Source organism: Triticum dicoccoides, chromosome 1A (genome assembly GCF_002162155.2).
Source record: "Triticum dicoccoides isolate Atlit2015 ecotype Zavitan chromosome 1A, WEW_v2.0, whole genome shotgun sequence".
Taxonomy (NCBI): domain Eukaryota; kingdom Viridiplantae; phylum Streptophyta; class Magnoliopsida; order Poales; family Poaceae; genus Triticum; species Triticum dicoccoides.
In genome coordinates this window covers 258,707,264-258,723,200 of record NC_041380.1, presented here as the reverse complement: position 1 = coordinate 258,723,200, position 15,937 = coordinate 258,707,264, and the positions used below count along the sequence as shown (strand labels likewise).

The 15,937-nt window shown below is 48.6% G+C and overlaps 1 protein-coding gene across 1 annotated transcript; it reads right to left on the bottom strand.

Moving 5' to 3' along the window:
• Positions 1-231: 231 nt before the first annotated feature.
• On the bottom strand, positions 232-2,562 carry LOC119267975. The gene has a single exon (XM_037549447.1). The coding sequence runs from the start codon at positions 2,410-2,412 to the stop codon at positions 538-540; it is 1,875 nt and encodes a 624-aa protein (XP_037405344.1). The 5' UTR covers positions 2,413-2,562; the 3' UTR covers positions 232-537.
• Positions 2,563-15,937: the final 13,375 nt, after the last annotated feature.

Genomic DNA, 15,937 nt, shown 5'->3' with positions numbered 1-15,937 from the left:
CTGCAAAAAGATATGAAAACAAATATGGTAGCACCTAGTTCCGTACGTTTCCACTCCATTTTCATCCCTAAACAAAGGTATCTATTCCGATAGACGCCTTCCCCAAAGAGGAAAGCAATGTGTGCACTGACTGGTATTCAGTTACTGGCAGTAGTAATCTTCAGCGCTCTCCCATACTCTTAAACTGAACCAAATCTCAATGTAAGAAAAGAAGAGGAACAGCAAAAGACATGGAACAGTAAAAGACAGCGAATTTCTGAGTTACAACAGAGATACAATGCAACAACAAGGTAACATAACCAAAATGCAACAATGTAACATAAGCAAACTAAAGTTCCTCGTTGCTGAATTCGATAAACTAGTGTAATCTGGGCGCACAAAAGTGAACAATAGTGTTACAACAAAACACTGCTACGAACAAGCTAGCTTACAACAATGCGGCAGGCGCTTAAAAGACAGCAGGCAATACATGTGAGTTCAAAAATACTCTATCAAGAATAATAACTGAGACTCAGCTCACCTTACCCAACCAGATATTCAGGCGGAGGCCGCGCATGTATTGACACCATCCTTGCAGTCTTGTGTTAGGTCATTGAATGTCTCCAACTTCCTCTTCCCCCTGAGGAACACCTCAGTGTCAACTGCAACCCTCATGTAACCATCGAACTCCACCGGTTTGCCATTGTTGAGCTCCTTAGTTTCAGCATACCATTCACTATTTTCATCCCAAAGATCCTTGAAATCATCCAGGAAGCGCGTCTTGTACTTGTTCTTCAGTGGGTCGAAGAACGATTTATCAGACTCGTCGGTAGCAATGTACAAATACCGTCCGGCACCAACCTTATCATTGAGTGTCGTAAGGAGATTTTCTGGCGAGGTATCTGCATCAAGGTTTGGCCACAGCTGTGTGTTCTGGGCTTTCTCTCCTCTCACAACGTGCATCGAGTCGAAATCCCAACTCATTCGAGAGGCAATGGCAGACACAATCTCCATCAAGCGACGCGACTTCCACAAGAAATGCCATGGCCGTTTGATCATGGCCTCCGTTTCACCCTCGCACACACGTGACCAGTAGTTATCCGGCTCAACATGCCCAAACTTCCTCATGATCAGCGTGTCCTTGACGTCGCGAAGTTTCATCGGGGTCACCTTGATGTCTTCGGTATAGTGATTCTTCAATCGATCCTTCTTGTGCCACTTCCCCCAGTCTGTCCAGAACTGACTCTGATCGATCACCGATGCAGATTCCTTCAGGTGCTCAAAATCAAAGTAGAGCCTGAAATCCTTTTCTTCATCCTTGCCACTGGCAGTATACCGGGAATTGAGGCAGACGTTGAAGTCCATAACAAGTGTCCGATTCAAGAACTGCGCCTCACCTAGCGCACACAAAAGGCCCCAAATGTAGTGGTTCATGCTCTTGCATCTCTCACCACCGCCCATGTAAATGAGGTACCTTCCGCGGCTGAAATCGGACTCAGAAGCGACCACCGGCATGCTGTCATTGACGGCATCGCCAACAACAAACACCTGGTCTGCAGCAGTCGTGGTGTCTGCATTAGCACCATTCTCGTCGATCCTCATCTGGGTCTTGGCTGGCACGAAGTCTGTGGTCACCGGTGCCTCACGCTTTCCCTTCTTGCCCTTCTTGCCCTTGCGCCGCCCACTGCGCTTGGCGCCGGTGCCGGAGTGGTACTCGCCGATGCTTTCCACCACGAGGGAGCATGTGTTGATATCGCGGGTGAGCGTGAACCGGCGGTAGTCCTTGTAGTAGGTGGTGCGTCCTCTGGCGTCTTCGGCTGGGCGGAAGCGCCAGGCGAGGTCGCAGGCCATGGGGCTCTCCGGCACGACGACGGGGCGGCCGAAGCGATAGAAGTGGAGGTCGGGGAACCTCTCGATCGACGTACGCATGAGCAGGTTGAAGAGCTCCCTATCCCCCGTGCAGTCCACCGGCGCCTCCGTGTCGCAGGAAACAGCCTCCACGATAGGCTTGTCCTCCTGGGCAGCCGAGTTGGAGTCGGTGTCGGTGTCGACGGTGACGGACTGCTCCGTCTCGACCTCCGTTTTCTCGGATCCAACATCGGAGAGCTCGATGAACTTGGGTCCGACAGTGGCGTGAGCGTCCTCGGAGGTGTTGGAGGCGGTGGCGAAGTCCTCCCCGGTACGGAGCACGGAGTCGTCGGCGAGGAAGGTGGAATTGGAGGTGGCGGAGGTGAGGAACGCGGTGAGCTGGTGGGAGGAAGGGTGCAGGAGCGGGTCGTCGGGGCTGTGGACGGCGGCGAGGAGCGTGAACGCGAGGACGGCGGCCACGAAGAGCCCGAATAGGAGGTTACCGCCCGACCGCAGCGCTGCGCGCAGGTCGAGTGCGCCCCCGCGCCACTGCGGCGCCGACATCCCCACCCCTCGCCCCAGCATTCGTGCGGATCTGGGAGACGGGGGCGCGGATTGGGAAGCGACGGCGAGGGGGAGGGATCTGGTTGGGGCGCCGACAGGGGACAGGACGAGCTGAGCTGACGAGAGAGGTGTGACCGTGTGAGTGCAGTTCACTCCAGTTTTTTACTGGGGGACGCGGTCGCACTCGAGTTGATGTCTTTGTCGGATTTCATTTTATAGAGTAAAAAATGCAAGCGCGCTCCTGAATTTTTCCCCGACAGTGTATCTAAGAGCATCTCCAGTCTCGCCCAGGTCGCCCCACACGCCCATATCGCCCCATTTTTAGCATAAATGTGCCCGTTTTTCGGCCCACTTTCGGCGAAAAATAACCTGATATTAACATGAATCGGTCCATATTCACGTGGTTCGGCGTGAATTCATCATAAGTAAAATTTTATCACATAGTTCATCACAGAAAATGAATAGAAATCAAATAGTTCAACAATAAATAGTTCAATCCAAATTATATAGTTTCATAAATAAAAAAATCATATTTCATCACACGTCGAGCTAGGTGTTGCCCTTGAGCCTCCATAGATGCTCCACCAAATCCTGCTGCAGTTGTTGATGCACCTATGGGTCTCGGATCTCCTGACGCATATTGAGGTAGGCAGTCCAGGTTGCCGGTAGCTGGTGATCAACTTGGGCAAGAGGACTCTGCATGTAGTATGGTTCAGTGTCAAACACTGGCTCGTCCTGCTCGCTCTCAATGATCATGTTGTGCAAGATGACACAATAAGTCATGTTCTCCTACATTTGATCTTTCGACCAAGTCTGAGCAGAGTACTGGACAACAGCAAATCGAGATTGGAGCACGCCAAATGCCCGCTCGACATCCTTCCTGCAAGCCTCCTGAACCTTGGCAAAGTGGGACTTCTTGCCTCCTGGCACATCATTTGAGATAGATTTCACAAATGTAGACCATCTTAGATAAATGCCATCAGCTAGGTAGTGCCCTTGTTGTAGTGCCGCCCATTGACCTCGAAGTTCACCGGAGGAGAATGACCTTCAACAAGATTGGCAAAGACAGGGGAGCACTGCAGCACGTTGATGTCATTGTGAGTTCCGACATACCAAAGAATGAGTGCCAAATCCAGAGATCATGTGTGGGCAATGCCTCAAGTACCACACTGCAACCGCCTTTGGCACCTTTATACATCCCCTGCCAAGCAAACGGGCAGTTCTTCCATTTCCAATGCATGCAGTCGATGCTTCCAAGCATCCCAGGAAATCCTCTTGATGCACTATGTGCTAGGATCCGAGCAGTGTCTTCCGCATTGGGTGTTCGCAAGTATTGCAGTATAAACACTGCCACCACTGCCCCGCAGAACTTGTAAATGGCCGTTGACTCGGCCATGCGCCCATAGTCGTCGAGTGAATCACCGGGAGCTCCGTATGCAAGCATCCTCATAGCTGTCGTGCACTTCTGGATTGAGGTGAATCCAAATTTGCCGGTGCAATCCATCTTGCACTTGAAGTAGCTGTCGAACTCTCGGATGTGATTCACAATCCTGAGGAAAAGCTTTCGGCTCATCCGATAACGACGCCAAAATACTTTTGTCACCGTGCAGTGGAGCATCGGCGAAGTAGTCGGACTAGAGCATGCAGTAGCCTTCCAGACGATGCCGGTTCTTTGTTTTCATCCGGCCCGGCGCCGAGCCACCTCGCCGCGGCTTTCCATTGCTCGCGAGCAGGCCGGTGAGGGCGGCGAGGACCATGAGATGTTCCTCTTCCTGGACACCGGCATCGGCTTCCTCCTCCAGCAGCGCGGCCAGCGCCTCCTCGTCGTCCGAGTCCATCGCCGAGCAGACAAATCGCCAAACACCTGGCAGGCGTGGTGGGCGCACACCCGCCGGTATACCGCCCCGCGCTGCCGGAACGCCAGAAAATTTGCCCGGACGATGGTGGAGAGGCTGTCGCAGCGAAACCTTCTCTCTTTTCCGGCGGGGAATGGCCTATCTAGCGGTGGTGGGCGGTGGACGGCGCCCGGATCGACAGGGTGGTGGCCGAGCGCGCGGGGGTGGGAGGCGAATCTGGATGATTGGCTTGACTTTTCTCTTAACAGTGTGGCCCAGGCGTGTTTTCCCCTTACACCGGAGCCCCCAAGCGCCCCTAGTGCGCTAGGTTCGGCCTGCGATTGTCGGTCCCAAAAACGGGACGAGCCGGCGGATTTCAACGTCTTGGGGGCGCGAGTGGGGTTTTTCGTCATCGGCGCGTAAAAAGGCGCCTGAGAGGGGCCTGTTGGGGGTGCGGCTGGAGATGCTCTAAAGCCATCTCCATCACCAACGATAAGGGCAACTCTGATGCATGACCCCAGATTGTCCGGGTTCTGTTTAAGGTCAAATGAACAGAACAAACGGTCCAACGCGTGGGAGTATACCCATTTTTTGTCTGTTCCTTGTCCGTTCTGCTCCATTTTCAAACCAAAGTTGATCTGCGGCCAAAGCAGACAAAAAATAGACACAATGGCTTCGTCCTCATTCGCTCATGTCCGGCCGGGCCCATATGTCACCCTCCCTACGTCTCACCTACAACTTTTCTCTCTCCTCTCTCTCTTGCGCACGCCCCCAGCCCAGCTGTCGACACCTCCCCCGGCATCCTAGCGACGCAGCAGCAGGAGCGGGAGCGCGTGGCTGCAGCCGTGCGGGTGGCAGGCCGTGAGCGTGGCGGGCGTGCGACATGTAGGGCATGGGCGCGGGCGAGGCAGGGGCGGGTGGCAAGTTGAAAGCACAAGTGCTCCCTGGGTGATTTGGGTAATTAATGTCAACATACCTCTTGTTGGACTAATATTTTTACCTAGTACATTTCAGATGAGTTCAATAGTGGAGTGGCTTGGATAAGAGGATGTGAAACCCCTTCAAGAAGCTAAGGACAAGGATTGGCAAAAGCTCAAAAGCTCAAGACTCTTCATTTCCATTTTAGTGATCCAAGATCACATTGAGTCCATAGGAAAAGCCAATACTATTAAAAGGGGATGAGGTGTTGCTTAATGGCTTGCTTGCTCAAAAGTGCTTCGTGATATGCTCCAAAGCCCATCAACCACTTTCTCAGTTCCACATATGTTCTAAACCTAAAGTCAAACTCAGCCCCACCGATTTGATCTATCCGGCGCCACCGAGTTCACATGACATAGCCACTGCCAGAAACCCTAATCAGTCCAGTCTCACCGATGGGATCTCGGTCTCACCGAGATGGGCTTGCAAACTCTCTATTACCTGTTGCAATAATTTCGGTCTCACCGAGAAATGCAATCTTTACCACCGAGTTTGCTTGACCAACTCTTTGTTTTGCTTATTACCAAAATTGGTCCCACCGAGTTTGTGTAATCGGTCAAACCGAGTTGAGGTTTTACCCTAACCCTAGCACATCGGTCCCACCGAGTTGATCATATCGGTCCCACCGAAAACTCTAACGTTCACATTTTGAACTAAATCGGTCTGACCGAGTTTCATGATTCGGTCCCACCGAGTTTGGTAAATTATGTTTAATGGCTAGATTTTGTGTGGAGGCTATATATACCCCTCCACCCACTCTTCATTCATGGAAAGAGCAATCAGAACGTGCCTACACATCTAGCATTCATTTTCTGAGAAAGAACCACCTACTCAAGTGTTGAGACCAAGATATTCCATTCCAACCACGAGAATCTTGATATCTAGCCTTCCCCAAGTTGCTTTCCACTCAAATCATCTTTCCACCAAATCCAAATCTGTGAGAGAGAGTTGAGTGTTGGGAAGACTATCATTTGAAGCACAAGAGCAAGGAGTTCATCATCAACACACCATCTATTACCTTTTGGAGAGTGGTGTCTCCTAGATTGGTTAGGTGTCACTTGGGAGCCTCCGTCAAGATTGTGGAGTTGAACCAAGAAGTTTGTAAGGGCAAGGAGATCGCCTAATTCGTGAAGATCAAACCAAGTGAGGCAAGTCCTTCGTGGGCGATGGCCATGTTAGGATAGACAAGGTTGCTTCTTTGTGGACCGTTCGTGGGTGGAGCCCTCCGTGGACTCGCGCAACTGTTACCCTTCATGGGTTGAAGTCTCCATCAACGTGGATGTACGATAGCACCACCTATTGGAACCACGCCAAAAATCTCCGCGTCTCTAACTGCGTTTGCATACTCCAATCCCATCCCTTTACATTCTTGCAACTTGCATGATTTACTTTCCGCTGCTCATATACTCTTGCCATGCTTGCTTGAAATGCATTGTGAATGTTTAAACTTGTGCTAAAACTCCACTTTAACTTGAGGAAATTAAAAACTGCTACTTTTCTTTATTGAGGGTCTAACCCCCCCTCCTCTAGACACCTCTTCTCGATTCTACACAAGTCGGCTCGGGCGCGCATGCGGCATGGCAACCATGGGCGGGGGAGCAGGCAACGGGGCGGCTGCAGGAGCGGGAGCTAGTGCGAGCGGCTTGGGTTGCAAGGCATGGCGCGCAGGTGCGCAGGAGCAAGAGCGGGAGCGGCGGCGACTACTGTTGCAGCTGCAGTCTTGGCGGCGAGTGGGAGCGGCAACGGTAGGCTGTGAGCCAGCTGGCGCGTGGCATGGCGGCCACGGGCACTGGAGCGGACGCACCAGGGTGGCTAGTAGGCGACAGGCACGGGTGGCGAGCGTTGCAGTGCATGGCGCGTGGGAGCTGGGCAACATTGAGCTGGCACACGTGGGCGAGCGCGGCCTGGGCGCGGCGGGGGGAGGCGGACCCTGCTGCCCTCCTTCATCACCGCGCGCGCTCAAGGACAGCAGCATTAGGTTCACCGAGCGGGAACGGTGCTCCAGGGTAGCAGTGTCATGTTTGCCATGCCTATTAGGTGTTCGACGAAATGATGAGGGCGGATCTCGTCAAATGGGGTAGCTTGGGGTCGCATCGGTGGGTGCAGGTGTTGTGTCCGTTTTTCTGCCCCAAACGGACAAAATCCGGACGAAACACATGTCCGATTGGGGTCGTGCATTGGAGTTGCCCTAACCCTCAGGCCGCGCCACATCAGTCAGACCGAGTTGTCCGAATCAATTTTGTCATCCAACACGGTGCCGGTCCATGAAGCAGTCCAGACGTTCGTTTTCTCATAAACCGAAAGAAGATTGGGGGCTCTGCAGAATTCCAAACTGTTGTCATGTTGGACTCAAACACCCCGTCCTGCTCAACCCCCTCAGTCCACTTTTCTTCCACTCCACCTTTACTTTGCATCAGTATCCTCCTTGTCTGCTATCGCGGCTGCACCTCTCCTGTCGCTGCCCAGGCATCGTAGGACATGTGTACCCCCAACCAACACACCTGCCCTCCTTGGACTACGCAATCGCCATCCACCCAAGATCACTCCGCAGCCAGGCACCCTTCGCCCCTTGCTGACGATGTGCATGGCTGACGCTATGCCCGGCGGGTGTTTGATCAAATGTCATTGAGTTTTTATTACTTCTTGTTGTTTTCTAGAGTAAGCACAATGGCGGGGGACTTGGTGAAGGAGGATGAGTTTGTTGTGCGATGCGTGGTTGGCCGTATCTATAGACTTCATAGGCATGAACTCAAGGGGCTTAATATTTTGGCAGTGTGTGCACGGTTCATTTCATGCACGAAAGCACTTGACGCCATACGACATGCACATCATCCATGAACTCACTGTGAGGTGGATATCGCCTCGATGGTACACCATCTGCAACTCCATCATGAAGTTGCATGCCGCAATTAAATGAGTGGAGACAATGTGGCCATTGAGTGCGTCAACCATTGAAATAGTGAGTTTTGCTTCTTCTTGCTCCACATGATGGTTAACTCATTAATTCTTTCAATGTTGATCTGCACATTGTATAGCATGCATGCTTTGTTGTGATGTACTACAGGATCGAGGATAGGTCATTCACACACATACATTGTTGTACTAAGCTCAAGGGGCAACATTTTGGCAAGACATGGGCTGGCTATTATTCTAGTATTGCTGAATTTGGAATCTGTGATTTTGTTGAACATCCGGTTATCTCGTAGAATTTGAACTATTGTTATACCAGAGATATCTGCATGCTATTTATGGATGAATTGTGCTATTTTCTATAATTACTTTGAGTGTTGTTGTCTTGGTTTAGTTAAATGGACAAAATATCGTCCATTTTATGTAAATTTTGTCCGAACATTGTTGAATTCTGTCATGTTTGATGAAATTCATCCGGTTTGTTGAAATTTGGTTTGAAATGTAAGCGGCCATTGTTGGATGGCCAACTCCTGCATCGCTGTCTGTGTATCGGTCCCCGACAGTCCGTGGACGGATGCAGTGTCCTATTTGGGGGTCAGCATTGGAGATGCCCTAAACCCATGTTCTTTCAGAATGTACATCTAAGGCCTAAATCTTTTTAAGTGCTTCTGATCCGCACAGACCTGCATGCATGACGCTTTGATCGCAATCATGTTGACAAGTGGCGTGCAATGAGAGATTTCCCGCAGGTGGCGGTTCATGTTTTTTGCAAACGACCCTTATAAGATTGCTCATTCTCATTCCTTGGTCCCAGGTCTTCTCTCCCATTCTCTTCTCTCAACAACCGCTCCATTGCCATGTCTGTCGTAGCAAGCTCATTTATTGGGAAGCGACGCTGAAGAAGACGACTGGTGCAACCATGTCCCTGCTAGCATCGTCTTCATCACCGGCAGTAGCTCCTCTCTCGCTGCCGCTACCACCAGGGATGTTCTCGTTGGTGTCATGTCCTTGTTGACGATTTTGATCAATCATTCGCCTTGAAGGATTCGCCTTGAACCATTCACCTAGTGTCGAAACTAGATGCAATCCTAGCAAGGTGTTCTACAAATGCCTCAGTCACCATATAGGATTCAAGCTTTGCTCTCTTTTGTTCATCCCAAATGCAACCCTCTCTATGTTCCTCATATGTTTGATTTTGTGCAACATATTGAACCCAATCCTTGTCAGCACTACTATGAGAACTAGATGGATTTCTTTGTCAGAAATTGGCACATTACCCCTGCAATTAACACTGTTAATTCTTCCACTTCCATTGTTTGTGAAGAAACACAATAGGAAGAAGACTGTGAACTTAACAAGCAAAGTATTGTTGACTGTGGTGATGGCAAATGTACTGAAGAAGATGGATGAACTGATTTTTCTCTGTAGGAGTATTTTTTGGTGCATTTGTGTTACTGATTGCAAAGATGTGTAGTCGGAAATGAGGACCTGGTATGATGTATGCAGAGAGTGATGTATGACATGTACTCGGGGAATGATAATGAATGAAATGGTAGCAATGCAATTTGTGGTATTATTTTTCTGAATTTTTGCAGCAATTTGTTTTTTCTTCTGAATTTTAGCAACAATTACTCCTATAAAGGATGTTGGAGAATCTGTCTCCTAGGAGCCTTCACGGGCAAGGAGGCCCTCTGCGCCGCCGGATTTGCCAAGACGACGCGCACTCGGGCAGGTTGCCTCGGGGGTCCATGGCGGGTAGAACATGGGCGCGGATGGGGCCACCATAATGGGGTGGTTTCGATCGCGCTCGCATGTGCCCTGCTCACGCGCTCGGGGAGGCCCGACCTATGTCAGCGTCTTCGGCCCCCACCAGGCTGCTTCGGTCACACCATCTTGGGGCATTTGTGCGTGGAGTCTTCCTGGCTACTCCTCACATTGATGGCTCCATGGAGCGCTTCCGGATGTCATATCTCCACAACCGCCACTGTATGTGTGTTTAGTGCCACCACTTGTTAGTTTTGGAGTATTGACAACAAAGTTGGTTAAGGAACTAGTGTGTTTGTGCGATTCACAGGAGAACACATGTAGAAGGTCCCTGAAGATTTAGTTTATCCATCAAAGATGATCCCTAAAAATGTATGAAGACATTGAAGATAATGGTGGTGCGCGAAGAGTTTCATTGAAGACAATGGAGCGCGAAGACATAGTCTTTTGGTAGTTTTATTTTCTTCTTTCCTGAGTCATAGGAACCACCGTACTGTTAAGTGGGGTTGAGGTAAACAATGTCAGAAACTGATGTGATGCTCAATCTAAAATCCTATGTATTTCAGTGAAGACAATGAGAGGAAACCTCTTCCAGAGTTGGTTGAGTCAGCTTTACTTAGAGCTCAAGTAAAGTTGGTGTGTGTGTTTGAAATCCGACTGTCGTACACATGTCGGTTGGCCGCGGACCCAGGGTCATTTCGGTCATATCATATCGGGTTGCCTCCTGGTTATAAATAGCCTACCCTTCAACCATAAGTAGGTGGCTGCTCCGAGTTATTGCGTGGCTTTTATCATTTGAGAGCAACTCACCTCCGGAGCCTTTCAGAGAGAATTTCCGTGAGGAAAAAACCCAAACACCCAGAGCCCAAAGTGATTGAGCATCACTGAAGCCTTTTTTCTGTGTGAACCGAATCTTCCGATGTATCCTATTTATTTACTATTTTGCTTCCGCATCTTTGAAGACATTGCCTGTTTCGAAGGCAACCATATAAATGTTGGGGATCGTAGCAGAAATTTAAAATTTTCTACGCATCACCAAGATCAATCTATGGAGTAATCTAGCAACGAAGGGAAGGAGAGTGCATCTACATACCCTTGTAGATCGCTAAGCGGAAGCGTTGCAAGAACGCGGATGAAGGAGTCGTACTCGTAGCGATTCAGATCGCGGTTGATTCCGATCTAAACGCCGAACCACGGCGCCTCCGCGTTCAACACACGTGCAGCCCGGTGACGTATCCTATGCCTTGATCCAGCAAGGGGAGAAGGAGAGGTCGGGGAAGACTCCATCCAGCAGCAGCACGACGGCGTGGTGGTGAAGCAGGAGCGTGGCAATCCTGCAGGGCTTCGCCAAGCACCGCGAGAGAGGAGGAGGACTTGGGAGAGGGGGAGGGCTGCGCCAGAACTTCGGGTCGGCTGCCCTCCCACCCCCCACATATATATAGGGGCAAGGGAGAGGGGGGTCGGCCCCTCAGATCCAATCTGAGGAGGGGGCGGCGGCCAGGGGGGTTGCCTTGCCCCCCAAGGCAAGGGGGCGCCCCCACTTTAGGGTTCCCCCAAACCCTAGGCGCATGGGCCCTAGGGGGGAGACGCCCAGCCCACTAAGGGGCTGGTCCCTCTCCACACACAGCCCATAGGGCCCTCCGGGGTAGGTGGACCCTCCCGGTGGACCCTCGGAACCCCTTCAGTGGCTCCGGTACAATATCGGTAACCCCCGAATTATTCCGGTGACCGTATGATGACTTCCCATATATAAATCTTTACCTCCGGACCATTCCGGAACTCCTCATGACGTCCAGGATCTCATCCGGGACTCCGAACAACATTCAGTAACCACGTATATCTATTCCCTATAACCCTAGCGTCATCGAACCTTAAGTGTGTAGACCCTACGGGCTCGAGTGTCATGCAGACATGGCCGAGACAACTCTCTGGTCAATAACCAACAGCGGGATCTGGATACCCATGTTGGATCCCACATGCTCCATGATGATCTCATCGGATGAACCACGATGTCAAGGATTCAATCAATCCCGTATACAATTCCCTTTGTCTATCGGTACGATACTTGCCCGAGATTCGATCGTCGGTATCCCGATACCTTGTTCAATCTCGTTACCGGCAAGTCTCTTTACTCGTTCCGTAACACATCATCCGGTGATCAACTCCTTGATCACATTGTGCACATTATGATGATGTCCTACCGAGTGGGCCCAGAGATACCTCTCTGTTACACGGAGTGACAAATCCCAGTCTCGATTCGTGCCAACCCAACAGACACTTTTGGAGATACCTGTAGTGAACCTTTATAGCCACCCAGTTACGTTGTGACGTTTGGTACACCCAAAGCATTCCTACGGTATCTGGGAGTTGCACAGTCTCATGGTCTAAGGAAATGATACTTGACATTAGAAAAGCTTTAGCATACGAACTACACGATCTTTGTGCTAGGCTTAGGATTGGGCCTTGTCCATCACATCATTCTCCTAATGATGTGATCCCGTTATCAACGACATCCAATGTCCATGGTCAGGAAACCGTAACCATCTATTGATCAACGAGCTAGTCAACTAGAGGCTTACTAGGGACATGGTGTTGTCTATGTATCCACACATGTATCTGAGTTTCCTATCAATACAATTCTAGCATGGATAATAAATGATTATCATGAGCAAGGAAATATAATAATAACCAATTTATTATTGCCTCTAGGGCATATTTCCAACAGTCTCCCACTTGCACTAGAGTCAATAATCTAGTTCACATCGCCATGTGATTAACACTCACAGGTCACATCGCCATGTGACCAACATCCAAAGAGTTTACTAGAGTCACTAATCTAGTTCACATCACTATGTGATTAATACTCAATGAGTTCTGGGTTTGATCATGTTATGCTTGTGAGAGAGGTTGTAGTCGACTGGTCTTGCCATATTCAGATCCCTATGTATTTCACAAAACTTTATATCATAGATGCTGCTACCACGTTCCACTTGGAGCTATTCCATATTATTGCTCCATTATACGTATCTGGTATCTCTACTCAGAGCTATCCGGATAGGTGTTAAGCTTGCATCGACGTAACTCTTTACGTCGAACTATTTATCACCTCCACAACCGAGAAACATTTCCTTATTCCACTAAGGATAATTTTGACCGCTATCTGGTGATCCAATCCTAGATCACCTTTGTACCCTCTTGCCAGACATGTGGCAAGGCACACATCTGGTGTGGTACTCAACATGGCATACCGTATGGAGCCTATGACAAAAGCATAGGGGACGACCTTCGTCCTTCCTCTTTCTTCTGCCGTGGTCAATCTTTGAGTCTTACTCAACTTCACACCTTACAACTCAGGTAAGAACCCCTTCTTTGACTGATCTATTTTGAACTCCTTCAAAAACATGTCAAGGTGTGCGTTCTTTGAAAGTATCATCAGGCGTTTTGATCTATCTCTATAGATCTTGATGCCCAATATGTAAGCAGCTTCATCCAGGTCTTCCTTTAAAAAACACTCTTCAAACAACCGTTTATGCTTTCCAGAAATTCTACATTATTTCGGATCAACAATATGTCATCCACATATACTTATCAGAAATGTTGTAGTGCTCCCACTCACTTTCTTGTAAATACAAGTTTCTAGCAAACATTGTATAAACCTAAAAGCTTTGATCACTCTATCAAAGCATGTATTCTGACTCCGAGATGCTTGCTCTAGTCCCTAGAAGGATCGCTGGAGCCAGCATACCTTTTAGCATCCTTAGGATCGACAAAACTTTGATTGTATCACATACAACTCTTTCTTACGAAAACTGGTAAGAAAACTTGTTTTTGACATCCATCTGTCAGATTTCATAATCGAAAAATACAGCTAATGCTAACATGATTCCGACAGACTTAAGCATCGCTACGGGTGAGAAATTCTCATCATAGTCAACTCCTTGAACTTGTGAAAAGACTCTTTCCCACAAGTCGAGCTTCATAGACGGTAACATTACCGCCCACGTCCGTCTTCTTCTTAAAGGTCCATTTATCTCAATGGCTCGCTGATCATCGGGCAAGTCCACCAAAGTCCATACTTTGTTCTGATATATGGATCCTATCTCGGATTTCATGGCTTCTAACCATTTGTTGGAATACGGGCCCACCATCGCTTCTCCATAGCTCGTAGGTTCATTGTTGTCTAACAACATGATATCTAAGACAGGATTGCCGTACCACTCAGGAGTAGTACATATCCTTGTCGACCTACGAGGTTCGATAGCAACTTGATCCGAAGCTTCATGATCACTATCATTAACTTCCTATTCAACAAACGTAGGCTCAACAGAAAACATCTTTCTGTGTTGCATCACTCTCTGGTTGAAGTAAAGGTTCGACAACCTCATCAAGTTCTATCTTCCTCTCACTCAATTCTTTCGAGAGAAACTCCTTCTCGAGAAAGGACCCGTTCTTAGTGACAAACAATTTGCCCTCGGATCTGAGATAGAAGGTATACCCAACTGTCACCTTTGGGTATCCTATGAAGATGTGTTTGTCCGCTTTGGGATCGAGCTTCTCCGGCTGAAGCCCTAAGCATCACATCCCCAAACATTAAGAAACGACAACTTTGGTTTCTTGCCAAACCAATGTTCATATGACGTCATCTCAACGGACTTAGATGGTGTCCTATCTAAAGTGAATGCAGCTATCTCTAACGCATAACCTCAAAATGAAAACGGTAGATTGGTAAGAGACATCATAGATCGCACCATATCTCATAGTGTTCGATTACGACGTCCGGACACACCATTACCTTGTGGTGTTCCAGGTGGCTTCAACTGTGAAACAAGTCCACAATGTCTTAAGTGATTGCCAAACTCATAACTCAGAAAATCCCCTTTTGATCAAATCGTAGGAACATGATCTTATTGTTATGATGATTCTTAACTTCACTCTGAAATCGCTTGAACTTTTCAAACGTTTCAGACTTGTGCTTCATTAAGTAGATATACCTATATCTACCCAAATCGTTAGTGAAGATGAGAAAATAGCGATATCCACCACATGCTTCAATTCTCATTGGATCACACGCATCAGCGTGCATGATTTCCAACAAGTCACTTGCCCGTTTCATTATACCTGAAAACGGGGTCTTAGTCATCCTGCCCATGAGGCATGGCTCGCATGTGTCAAGTGATTCCAAACATCCATCGACATGGAGTTTCTTCATGCATTTTACGCCAATATGACCTAAGCGGCAGTGCCACAAGAAAGTGGTACTATCTACATATTTTGGCGTGAACATGTGTATTACTACGATCGAGATTCACTAAACCATTCACATAGGGTGCATGACCATGGAAGGTATTATTCATGTAAACAGAATAACCATTATTCTCTAACTTAAATGAATAACCGTATTGCAATGAACATGATCTAATCATATTCATGCTCAACGTAGACACCTGATAACATTTATCTAGGTTCAATACTAATCCCGAAGGCAGATGGAGCATGCGATGGTGATCTCATCAACTTTGGAAACACTTCCAACACACATCGTCACCTCGCCCTTAGCCAGTCTCCGTTTAGTCCGTAGCTTTTGCTTCAAGTCACCAATAATAGCAATTGAACCGGTATCCAATACCCAGGTGCTACCAGTAGTACTAGTGAGGTACACATTAATAACACGTATATACTTTGTTGAAGTTGCCAGCCTTCTTATCTACCATGCATTTGGGGTAATTCCGCTACCAGTGACCGTTCCCCTTACAATAGAAGCACTCAGTCTCGGGTTTGGGTTCAACCTTGGGTTCCTTCACTGGAGCGGCAACTGGTTTGCCATCCATGAAGTTTCCCTTCTAGCCCTTGCCCTTCTTGAAACCAGTGGTCTTGTTAAACCATCAACACTTTATGCTCCTTCTTTGATTTCTACCTTTTGCGGTCTTAAGCACCGCGAACAGCTTCGAGATCAACTCCATCCCTTGCATGTCATAGTTCATCACGAAGATCTAGTAGCTTAGTGATAGTGGCTAGAGAATTCTATCAATCACTATCTTATATGGAAGTTTAACTCCCAC